Raw genomic sequence first — 13,147 nt, 5'->3', positions numbered from 1 at the left:
AAGTGGATTTGGCTCACCTGATGGGAGTGTCCACCTACCATATGGGAGGTCCAGGGCTCAAACCCAGGGGCTCCTGACACGTGTGATGAGTTGGCCCATGAACAATGTTGATGCATGCAAGGAGTGCCGTGCCACGCAGGGGTGCCCCCCGCATAGGGGAGTCCCACATGCAAGGAGTGCACCCCATAAGGAGAGCCGTCCCGCGGGGAAAAAATGTGCAGCCTGCCCAGGAGTGGCACCGCACACACATGGAGAGGTGAGCAGCAAGATGACACAACAAAAAGAGATGCAGTTTCCCAGTGCCACTGGATAATGCAAGCGGACGCAGAAGAACACACAGCAAATAGACACAGAAAGCAGACAACTGGTGGGGGTGGGAGGAAGGGAGAGAAATAAATAAGTCTTTAAAAAACAAGCAAACAAACAAAAAACTATTAATGAGGAGGACCAGGCCTGGGCTATACCAAAGACTTTTAATTTATTTATTTATTTATTTTTATTTTTATTTTTTTATTTCTTCCCCCTCCCCCCACCCCACCCCGGTTGTCTGTTCTCTGTGTCTATTTGCTGCATCATCTTCTTTGTCAGCTTCTGCTGTCAGTGGCACGGGAATCTGTGTTTCTTTTTGTTGCATCATCTTGTTTTGTCAGCTCTCTGTGTGGACAGCACCATTCTTAGGCAGGCTGCACTTTCTATCGCGCTGAGCGGCTCTCCTTATGGGGCGCACTCCTTGCACTTGGGGTTCCCCTATGCAGGGGACACTCCTACATGGCACAGCACTCCTTGCGCGCATCAGCACTGCGCATGGGCCAGCTCCATACAGGTCAAGGAGGCCCGGGGTTTGAACCACGGACCTCCCATGTGGTAGACAGACGCCCTAACCACTGGGCCAAGTCCACTTCCCCCAAAGACACTTAAAAATGGTCCTAAACATGCTCAAAGAGCTAAAGGAAAACATGGACAAAGGACTAAAGGAAATTAGGAAAATAACAGAGGAACACAAAGAGAATATTAAAAAAATAGAAACTATAAAAGGGATCAAATTGAGCTAAAGAACACAGTAACAAAAATTTAAAATTCCCTAGAGGGGTTTAACAGCATATTGGAGCTGGCAAAAGAAAGAACCAGGGAAACGGACATGGCTCAACTGACAGAATATCCATCTACCATATAGAGGGTCCAGGGTTCAATACCCAGGGCCTCTTGACCTGTGTGGTAAGGTGGCCCGTGTGCAGTGCTGCCGCATGCAAGGAGTGCCGTGCAATGCAGGGGCACCCTTGCATAGGGGAGCCCCATGCACAAGGACTGTGCCCCAAAAGGAGAGCCACCCTGCATGGAAAAAAAAACCGCAGCCCGCCAGGGAGTGGTGCCGTACTCATAGAGAGCTACGCAGCAAGATGACATAACAAAAAAGAGATGCAGTTTCCTGGTGCTGCCGAGAATGCAAGTGGACGCAGAAGAACACACAGTGAATGGACACAGCAGACAACAGGGGAAGAAAGGGAGAAAAATAAATAAATCTTTAAAAAAAAAAAGAGAGAGAGAAAATCAGTGACCATGAAGATACAATATTGAAATTATTCAGTCAGAGAAGTAGAAAGAAGAAAGAAAGAAGAAAAGTGACCAGCCTGAGGAACTTGTGGTTCACTAGCAAGTGTGCCAATATAAACACGGTGGGAGTCCCAGAAGAAGAAAGAAAGGAGCAGAGAAAACATTCAAAGAAATAATAGCTGAAAACTTTTCAAATTTAAAGGAAGACATGAACGTACACATCCAAGACACTGAGCAAATGACAAACAGAAAAAACCCAAAGAGATCCACACCGCAGCATATTATTAACAAACAGCTGAATGCCAAAGATAAAGAGAGAATTCTGAAAGTCCAAAGACACAAGCAACATTTCATGCACAAAGGAGTCACAAGAGGATTAAGTGCCCATTTCTCATTGGAAATCATATAGGTAAGAGGACAATGGGATGACGTATTAAAGTGCTGAAAGCAAAATTCTGCCAACCAAGAATTCTCTATGTGCCAAAACTGTTTTTCAAAAACGAGGGAAAGATTAAGACATTCTCAGATAAACAAAAGCTGAGGGAATTAGTCACCACTAGGTGGGCCCTACAAGAGATGCTAAAGAGAGTTGTACAGGTTGAAAGGAAAGACAAAGATTCTGGTGAGGATAACAACATGCGTTAATATAAATGCCAGCACTATTTTATTTTTGGCTTATAATTCTATTTTCTTCTTACAAGATCCAAAAGGAAAATATATAATGTAATGCAAAATAAGTGGTTTTGGACTTTAAAGTATAAACATGTAATATGTGACAAGAACCACATAAGGGTGGGGAGGGGCAGAGGGGTATAGGAACATAATTTTTATATGTTACTGAAGTTAAGTTGGTTTCAAACCAAATGAGATTGTTATCAATTTTGTGTGTTACATTTAAGCCCATGGTAACTATAAAGAAAATATTGGAAAATACGCAAATTCACAGAAACAGAAATTAGAGAAAGGGTTGATAGGGGCGTGGGACAGGGGAATGTGAGTTAATGCATAATGGATGCAGGGTTTCTGTTTGGGGAGATGGGAAAGTTTTACTAATGGAAGGTGATGAAGGTACTTCAATATTGTGAATGTGATTAATTCCATTGAATTGTATGCTTAAAAGTGGTTGAGAGGGAAACGGACTTGGTACAGTGGTTAGGGTGTCCGTCTACCACATGGGAGGTCTGCGGTTCAAACCCTGGGCCTCCTTCACCCGTGTGGAGTTGGCCCATGCGCAATGCTGAAGCGCACAAGGAGTGCCCTGCCACGCAGGGGTGTCCCCCGCGTAAGGGAGCCCCACGTGCAAGGAGTGCGCCCCGTAAGGAGAGCCGCCCAGCACGAAAGAAGTGCAGCCTGCCCAGGAATGGCGCCGCCCACACTTCCCGTGCCACTGACAACAGAAGCAGACAAAGAAACAAGATGCAGCAAATAGACACAGAGAACAGACAACCAGGGGAGGGGGGGAATTAAATAAATAAATAAATCTTTAAAAAATAAAAATAAAAAATAAAATAAAATTGGTTGAGATGGGAAAGTTAATGTTGTATATATTATCCCACAAATTTAAAAAAAGAAAGCACAACTAAGAGACAATGACAAATTATACATGATCCTGGATGGGAATCTAGCAAGGGAGGAAAAAAGGCTCAAAGGTATAATATTGGGATGCATGAAAACATTGGAATATAGACTGTAAGCTTCATATCTATGTTAAATTTCTTGAATTTGATAACTGTATTTAAGGTGATTACAAAAACGAATATCCTTGTTCTAAGAAAATATACATGGCACTAGTAAATGTTCAAGGGGCATGATGTATACAACCTATACCCAAGTGTTCAGAAAATGGGTTTATAAATATTTATACAAATAGATGGATGGATGGATGGAAAGAATGATATGGCAAATGTGGCAAAATGTTAAAACAGCAGATCTGGGTATCCAGAGAAGTAGAGGTATGTTGAAGTGCTCTGTATGTAGTTTATATATTTTTTTTTAACTGTCCTTTAAGTTTGAAAGTAATTTTAGTAACTCTCTGGGATGGGTAAACATTTTATACTTATTTCCAGAGCCCATGGAAGTCCCAACACTCCATGTATCTATTCCTCTAATATTAATTTAAATAATAAAATTCTATAATATGAGATTTCCAAGTTAAAGACAGTACTTAGACTATAGATATGATCTTGGTTACTACTTACATTGTCTCAGATTAATGGAAAAATATCCAAACACAGATTATTTAATTTACTATTTGGCTTTAGTAATTATTTCTAAGTTACTGACATGATACAAATACACAAAACATCAATCAAGTTATTATAAAATGCTACCCCATTTTAATACTTACTCTTAATAAATCATCTATTCTTCCTTCCTTCTTCTCTAAATCAGAATTTTTACTGTTTTCTAGTGCAGATATTTTTTCTATTGTGAGGTCAGACTATATAGACAAAAGGCAAAACAAATTTAGGATTAGGCTCAAAAAATTACAATGTCATCACATTTTTCTCATTACCGTTCTGAAAAAAGCACTACCTTACAAAAATAGCCTGGAATCATATGACTCAAGAAATTAAATCTACTTTCCTCATATAAGGGTTAGCTGGATTCCTTATATCCTCTTCACCTGTACTTCAAAAACACGTTAACTCTGGAAATAAACACATGAATTCTCAAACTACTGTTGCAATGAACAATCCGGAAATATGCTGCGCTAGAAACTAAATTCACTTTGATTAGAAAAGGACTTTACAGGAAAAATGATATATCTTTATAGAATAAACCTGCCATCTAGTGGGAACAAAGAGCACTCAGAAGGGGAGAAACAAAGTTACCTGAATGCTCAACTATCTGAAACATTAAAATGTCCAAAGAGCTGGTGATTCAGAAAAATTAAAAGTAGCTTATCTGCTCGTGAGTCACAGAGCTTTTGAGCCTTAAGAAATATTCCTAGATTGCCAAGCATGCTATCTTGAGGTTAACATGCATAGGGCCAAAAGACATTGCAAGAAAACCCAGTGTTATGTTTGGCTCCCTCAACAGTACAAAATGAAGGTTATATTCACCATTCTTTTCAGATATAATTTTTTAATTCCACAACATTCCCTAAATTAAAGAGTCTCTGAAGACTGTTTAAGGAGAAAATTATTTGGTGTACCATATTGTAGAGAAGTTTAGCTAGTTTTGCCAAATAAGTAAGCATGTACAAGAATTAAATTAGCTACTTTCATAAAGTAGGGAGTTAACATTTTTTCAAAGTCTGCTGTAAGTATTGTCCCAATAAGCACTACATGAGATAATTAGAATCAAATTACATTTTACAGATGATCTGTACTCAGAAAAACTGAGATCCAGAAAGATAAAGTGTACACTGCAGAGCTAGAATTTGAATTCAGGTCTGCAGGCTTCCAAAGAGTGTGCTCTTTCCTTAGCACCATGCTGCAATATAAACATTTCTGCTACAGTACAACAGAAAGGTAAAGAAAAGCCTCAAAAAGTTAAAGTACTACCAAAGGACTTTAAATACTATAATGCAAGGTCTGAATATAATACACAATATGAAGTAAAGTCAGAGAAATAAAGGGAAGACAAAGAGAGGAATCACAGACTTTATATGCAGTTAATGTTTATTCCTAAGCAGATCTTCTCCACTGTCCATCATTTACTGACCTGAGTCTGTCTGTGCTGGATGGAGATCTGTTTTTGGGAGCTGCAGGAATGCTCTGTGTTGACAGATCCTGTAGAAGAGGGACTGTTTTGCTGAGCCTGTAATAAAGGTACATCACCAATCAAAACAGAAATCTGTATCTTTCTTCACAAACGTGTATGAATGCAAATGATTTACTCTACAGAATACAAACCCTTTTTGATGAAAATCACAAGTTAGGGTCATGTAACCAAGAAGAAAGTAAATCAAGTGAAACATGAGGCACAAGGGGTCAACACAGAAGAACACACAGCAAATGGACACAGAGAGCAGACAACTGGGGTGGGCGGGGGGGAGATATAAATTAAAAATAAATCTTAAAAAAAAAAAGGTACAATTGCATCTAACATGGCTTGACCCATCACAGATATAGCTAGAGAATATCAGATATTCTGAGGATTACAGGATAATAGAAATACAGTACTACTACCTCATCAGAGAATGCAGTGTTTCCAAATATGTGAATTTTTTCTGATACTTTCTACATATTCCTTTAACATCAATTTATCCTAATAATTGTTCATATCAGTTTATCCTATTAACAATGGTATAACCACTATATATTAAGCAATTACTGATTGCTAAATGCCTCACTGACACAATTACATGTAACCCTTACAACATCCTAAAAGTTGTTATTATTATTATTTCCATTTTACAGATACAATATGCAACTCAGAGACCACTCTCAATGATCATGGTAAACTGTCTCTTATTAACAGTTACAAGTACTGCTACAACCAGGCCTGAGCAAGCCAAGACCTTCATACACATGATGTCACTGAAGCCACACAACAGCCTTATAGGGTAGGCAATATTATCATCCCCATTTTATTTATTCATTCAACAACTACCTATTGAGTACTCATTATGTGGTAAGCACTGTGTTAGATGCTAGGCACAGAGTAACCAAGAAAAACAGAAAAAACCCCATAGACCCAGTCTTATTCTTACTTAATAAAGCTTACAATCCAAGGGAAGATTTGTTTTTATAAATACTTGTTTAAAAAAATTGTTGAATAAATGAACACATAATAACTGTAAAAATTATAATTAAGTGCTACATGAGCATACATAACCAAATCTGGAGAGGTAGGGGCAAATTCCTTGAGAAAGTACCAACAGAGTTAAAATTTGAAAGGAAAAAAAAAAAAGCAGATAAGGTAAAGAAGAGAAAATGAGGTTATTCCTGTTGGAAGATAGTAGTACAAGGGCTCTACCGGAGGAGAGAAGATCAGAGTGGGGGTTCAAAGATGAAGAACTAGTCTCAAAGAGGTCAGTTTGCAGAGCCCGTAAGTGGTAGAGCTGTGACTAGAAGTCAAGTCTATGATTCCAAATAAATGTTGCCTACTCTCTCCAAAATGCAGCAATTCTGCCCTTTTTTTTTTCAAAGAGACTTTTTTAAAAAGATTTATTTTATTATTTATTTATCCCCCCCACCCCCGGTTGTCTGTTCTCTGTGTCTACTTGCTGCATCTTCTTTGTCCGCTTCTGTTATCAGCGGCACGGGAATCTGTATTTCTTTCTGTTGCGTCATCTTGTTGTGTCAGCTCTCCGAGTGTGCGGCACCATTCCTGGGCAGGCTGCACTTTCTTTTGCGCTGGGCGGCTCTCCTTACAGGGTGCACTTCTTGCGCATGGGGCTCCCCTACGCGAGGGACACCCCTGCGTGGCAGGGCACTCCATGCACGCATCAGCACTGCACATGGGCCAGCTCCACACAGGTCAGGGAGGCTCGGGGTTTGAACCGCGGACCTTCCATGTGGAAGGCGGACGCCCTAACCACTGGGCCAAGTCTGCCGCCCTCTGTCCTTTTCTTAATGATTAAAGTCATCAACATGAATTTCAAGTATTATACTGCATTTTGATACAAGAGTTAGCTTCTTGTATGCTCTTACAATACTCTTTTTATTTTTGTTCCTAAACATTACTGGGAAGCAGATGTGATTCAAGTGACTGGGCTCCCACCTACCACATGGGAGGCTGCTTGTTTGGATCCTGGTGCCTCCTAAAGAAGACAGTGAGCTGGCATGACGGGCAGGTACAGCAAGCTAACTCAACAGACACAAAAAGAAAAGACCACAATGGGAGACTCAACAAAGCAGGGAACAGAGGTTCCTGGTGCCTTCTAAAGAAAACAGTGACCTGAAGTTACAGGCAAGCTGACACAGCAAGATGACACAATGAGAGACGTGGGGAGAAAAAACAGAATGAGAGACAAAGCAAGCGAGGACCAGAGGTGGCTCAAGCTACTGGACACCTCCCTCCCACATCAAAGGCCCAGGGTTCAGCTCCTGGTGCTTCCTAAAGAATCAAAGAAAATGAACAGACAGTAAGTGAAAAAAACAACAACAAGAGGGTGGGAAGAAATAAATTTTAAAAAACAAACGATGAGTGCACCAAGGGACGATCATCAGGCATTAAAGACTTGTACTGCCAAAAACTGCTAATAGGACCTCTCCTTAATTTCTTTCCCCTTATACTGAAGGGCCTGGATACTACCACTTCGGACTCCAGGATAAAATACAAAAACAGATTTTGTAAATAAATATATAATAACAAAATAAACAAACATTAAAGCAAAGAGATATTGTAACTCTACTCTCCACAAATGATATATGCAGGAAGGAAAGGAAGACAGTTCTGAAAAGAATAATATTGTTTACTCTTAAGAATAAAGCCCTCCTCACTTTGACACTTGTAGAGGAGCTGGTCTTTCTGTCTGAAGATGATCAGACACTTAAACAGAGAGATCACAATCAACCCTCCTACCAATCTCAGTGAAGGACTATTCAGGAAGCATTACTATGCCTCTGCAGAGAAAATCCATGCCAGCAACCAGTATAAATCATTATCTGCTTGTTGGTTTTTTGCTTGGTGCCTCCTAAAGAAAAAACAGGCAACAAGCAAAAAACCAACAAGCAGATAATGAGCAAAAATAATGAGCAACAATGAGCAAACAGACAAGGGAGCCATATTGGGGGGAAGGGGTGTCAAAAGGACACTGCAGGGGCGCATATATGGTTGAGCACCTGTTTTCCGTGTACAATGTCCCAGGTCCAATCCCCCCTACCTCCTTAAAAAGGGGGGAGGGCGGTGTGGGATACTACATCCATAAATATGAAAAGCAAGGAACATGAAAGGTAAACCTGACAAAATTAGAATATCAAAATAAATCTTAAAAACTGAACAGAATAGTTAACTAACAGAATGGACACAGTTGTAAAAGTCTATAAAATGGAAGACAATGTCAAGAAAAACTCCCAGAATATAAAACAAAGAGATAGAAGATCAAAGAATATAAGAACTTAGACTGACATGGAAGCTCCAAAATCTATCAAATAGGTTTTCCAAGAGAAGAGAGGGAAATAAACAATAAAAGTTCTCTGAGATAAAGATAAATCTTCAGCATGAATGGAAAAGCCTACAATGACAAGTAGTGTTAATGGGGGAAAATATAACTATGGGGTAGACTTCAAAAACAAAAAACACATGTTCATTTAATAGAGAAAAAGCATTTGACAAAACTCAGTACATTAATGATAAAAACTAGCTCACTCAACTAACCAGGAATAGCAGGGAACTTTCTCAATCTGACAAACCCATGTTGAAAAAAAAACACCTCACAGCTAACATCACAGTTAATCGTTAAAGACTGGATGCTTTCCCCGCAAAGACCAGGAAACAAGGCAAGGATGTCTGCTCTTACTACTTCCACTCAGCATTGCAATGGAGTTTTTGTCAGGGCAATTAGAGGTAAGAAAATGAAACAAAAGACAAAGGTTGGAAAGGAAGAAGTAAAATAATCTCTATTCACAAATGACTTAGAATTGATCGAAAACAAAGCAAAAACTATTAGAACTAAAAAATGAGTTCAGCAAGAATGTAGGATACAAGGCCAGTATACAAAACTCAACTCTATTTCTATACGACAGCAATGAAATCCAAAAATAAAATTAAGAAAACTTCCTTTTGTAATGGATTCAAAAATAATAAAGTACTTGGAAATAATTTTAATGAAAGTGCAAGACTTGTATATTGAAAACTTAAAAAACATTGCTGAGGGGAGCACATAGAGCTCAGTGGTTGAGTGCCTGCTTCCCATGTATGAGGTCCTTGCTTCAGTTCCTGGTACCTCCTTGAGAAAGAAAAAAACTGCTGAAAGAAATTTAAGACACAAAGAAATGGAAAGACATCCCATGCTTATCATGCTCATGGATTAGAAGATTAAAATTGTTAAGATGGCAATGCTCCCTAAATTGATCTACAGATTCAACATAATCCTTACCAAAATCCCAGCTTCTTTTTTGCAGAAATTTACAAACTGATCCTAAAATTTATATGGAAATGCAAGAGACCCAAAGTAGCCAAAAAACTCTGGACAAGGAAAAAGTATGGAAGAGTCACACTTGCAGATTTCAAAATTTACTTTGTACAAAGTTACAGTAATCAACATAGTGTGGCAATGTAAAAAGGATAAACATGTTTTTCAATAGAATAGAACTGAGAATCCAGGAAAAGAAAAGGAAAAAAAAAAAAAACTCTTATATTCCAGGTCAAGTGATTTTCAACAAGAATACCAAGACAATTCAATGAGGAAGAACAACCCTTTCAACAAACAGTGCTGGGTGGGATACCTAGATATCCAAATACAAAAGAATGAGGTTGGACCCTTCCTTATATTATTTGCAAAAATTAACTCAAAATGGATCACAGTTAGGTAAATATGAGAGAAACTTTTAGAAAAAAATATAGGAGTAAATATTTATGACCTTGAGTCAGGCAGACTTCTTACATGTAACACCAAAGCACTAGCAATGAAAGAAAAAATAGATAAGTTGGACTTCATCAAAATAAAAATTTTACATTTTCATGCTTCAAATGACACCAGAAAAAAATGAAAATACAATTTAAGAATGGGAAAAAGTATTTGTAAATCATACATCTGAGGAACTAGTATGCAGAATATATAAAGAACTCACAGCTCAACAATAAAAAAACAAATCACTCGATTTTTTAAATGGGCAAAAGATCTGAATAGACATTTCTCCAAAGATGATATGCAAATGGCCAATAAGCACAAGAAAAGATGATCAACATCATTAGTCATTTAAGAAATGCAAATCAAAACCCTTGTACACTGCTGGGAAGAATGCAAAATGGTGTAGTCATTTTGAAAAGTTTGGCATTTCCTCAAAAAGTCAAACACAGAGTTACCATAAGATCTTGCAATTCCACTCCTCAGAATGTACCCAAAAGAAATGAAAATATATTTCCCCAAAACTTACACAATGATGTTCATAGCAGCATCAAAGGAGTCAAAAAGTGGAATCAACCCAAATGTTCATCAACCAATGAAGGGATAAATAAAATGTGGCTAGCTGAGAACCCAAAAGAATGATTATGTTTACTGAAAAACATCCATGAAAATCTATGAGGATATAATGACAATCAAAGAAGAGAAAGCTATTTGTCACCCTCTGTTGTAGATACTATACTAACACACTTTAAAAGTTAATATTTAATTTAAAAAATTAAAATTGGTAATTAAAAGGAAAGAACTAAGCACTTAACCTGCCTTTCTAGTAGGAAATGTATCTCAGCATAACACAGATGAAGAAAGGAAAATCCTATTTTACAGAAGAATGGATGCAGAGGTTACATGTGATAATGTTATTTTAGCTAAATTCCTGTTAAATTTCAACATAGGTTAAGATTTCTGAAACATACTTAAAAATACTTCTGCATAATAAAAGCTAAAACACATTTTTTAAGCAAATCAAGCTTTTAAGAATACCTTAGGGAAGCAGTTGGGCACCCACCTACCACAAGGGAGGCCCCACGGTCAGTTCCCGGTACCTACTAAAAATGACAAGCAAGACAGCGAGAGACATGACAGGCCGGTGTGGCAAGATAATGCAACAAGGAGACACAATGAGAGACACAAGAAACAGGGAGTAGATGTGGCTTGGGCAATTGGGCACCTCTCTCACACATGGGAGGTCCTAGGTTCAGTTTGGTTCCCAGTGCCTCCTAAAAAGAAGACGAGCAGACACAGAGAGCACAAAATGAACTGATATAGAGAACAGACAGTGAACACAAACAAAGAGGGGGGAAATGGGAAATAAAAGAAACAAATCTTTTAAAATATTTATATAAATCTTGGATAATATTAAAAGATGCAGCTTTGAAGGAAATAATGGACGTTAAAAAAAAGAATTATCGGGAAGTGGACTTGGCCCAATGGATAGGGCATCCGCCTAACACCTGGGAGGTCCATGGTTCAAACCCTGGGCCTCCTTGACCCGTGTGGAGCTGGCCCATGCACAGTGCTGATGTGCGCAAGGGAATGCCGTGCCACGCAAGGGTGTTCCCTGCATAGGGGAGCCCCACACACAAGGCGTGCACCCTGTAAGAAGAGCCGCCCAGCGCGAAAGAAAGTGCAGCCTGCCCAAGAATAGCGCTGCACACACGGAGAGCTGATACAAGAGGACGCAACAAAAAGAAACAGATTCCCAGTGCACTGAAAAGGATAGACGCGGTCACAGAAGAACACACAGTGAACGGACAGAGAGAGCAGACAAATGGGGGGGGGGGGAAGGGAAGAGAAATAACTTAAAAAAATCTTAAAAAAAAAAAAAATTATCCAGGAGACCAGGGCAACTACAATGGTCTCAGTGAATCAAAACTGATTCAATGACTAGGAGTGTTTACTTCTCAGTGAGTCCAATAAACTCCTTTGATTTTGCAATGCCTAATAATGAAACAATTATATAATATTATAAATGCTCCTTGTTTTCAAATTTTAAAATAATTTACAAAGCAGAAAAGATGCAATTATAGTAAAATAACAGATACTACACATCACAGAATTATAATGTAACAAGTGAAAAGTTGAAAAGTAGGGAAGGAAGCTGGGTGAAAGTTATGAGTATGTTCGACTCACCTTTCTTAATGGGGAATAAACAGACTTTGTTTAAAGTTATTAAATAAGAAACATTTTTTAAAGTTACAAATGCTAATCACTCGAAAATCGAAAACAGTCAAAGGTGGAATGCCTCTGAAGAAAGAACAAAGTGCAGAGGAAAGAATTTTACTTTTCTCTACCTTTTAAGGGGACCAGTTACATATATTATTTTTACAATTTAAGAATTTTTTTAAAAGATTTATTCATTTATTTCTCTCCCCTCCACCCCGCCCCAGTTGCCTGTTCTCTGTGTCTATTTGCTACATTTTCTTTGTCTGCTTCTGTTGTTGTGAGCAGCATGGGAATCTTGTGTTTCTTTTCGTTGCGACATCTTGTTGTGTCAGCTCTCCATGTGTGCAGCGCCATTCCCGGGCAGGCTGAACTTTCTTTCGCACTAGGTGGCTCTCCTTATGGGGCGCACTCCTTGCGCGTGGGGCTACCCTATGCGGGGGACACCCCTGCATGGCAGGGCACTCCTTGCACGCATCAGTACTGCGCATGGGCCAGCTGCACACCGGTCAAGGAAGCCCGGGGTTTGAACCGCAGACCTCCCATGTGGTAGACGGACGCCCTAACCACTAGGCCAAGTCCACCGCCCTACAATTTAAAAATTTATATGCTAATGATAAAAAACCAAATGCCCTATGTTAAAACATATAAAATTAGGAAATATCTTAAACATTTAAAGGATCAAACAAAACATTTTTATATCTGTTTTTACATATCAACAGTTTTAGAGCTCTTTCATTACTAATATACACAGGTTTCTCACTTCTTTTGTCAGCTATATAGCATTCCATCATGCACATCTATTGTAATTTAGTTTACAGTCCCCTTCTGAACGAAGTTTTAGTAATGCATGCAACATATAATTACATTAAGTGCCTATTAGAGCAGACCCTGTTCTGGGCATTGGAGATACAA

General features: G+C 38.8%; 1 protein-coding gene across 4 annotated transcripts in view; it reads right to left on the bottom strand.

Moving 5' to 3' along the window:
• LOC131277464 (serine/threonine-protein kinase tousled-like 2) overlaps nt 1–13,147 on the bottom strand; it is a 108,749-nt gene that overhangs the window by 68,563 nt on the left and 27,039 nt on the right. For all 4 annotated transcript variants that reach the window (XM_058292514.2, XM_058292515.2, XM_058292512.1 and 1 more), the window contains 2 exons: nt 5,221–5,316; nt 3,899–3,991 (listed from right to left, as the gene is read on the bottom strand). In XM_058292514.2, coding sequence (XP_058148497.1) covers nt 3,899–3,991; nt 5,221–5,316 — 189 coding nt within the window. The remainder of the gene's footprint in view (nt 1–3,898; nt 3,992–5,220; nt 5,317–13,147) is intronic.

This window comes from Dasypus novemcinctus, unplaced genomic scaffold, assembly GCF_030445035.2.
Source record: "Dasypus novemcinctus isolate mDasNov1 unplaced genomic scaffold, mDasNov1.1.hap2 H_5, whole genome shotgun sequence".
Lineage (NCBI taxonomy): Eukaryota > Metazoa > Chordata > Mammalia > Cingulata > Dasypodidae > Dasypus > Dasypus novemcinctus.
Note: the sequence above shows the minus strand (reverse complement) of the source record. Positions and strands in the feature narration are given on the sequence as shown.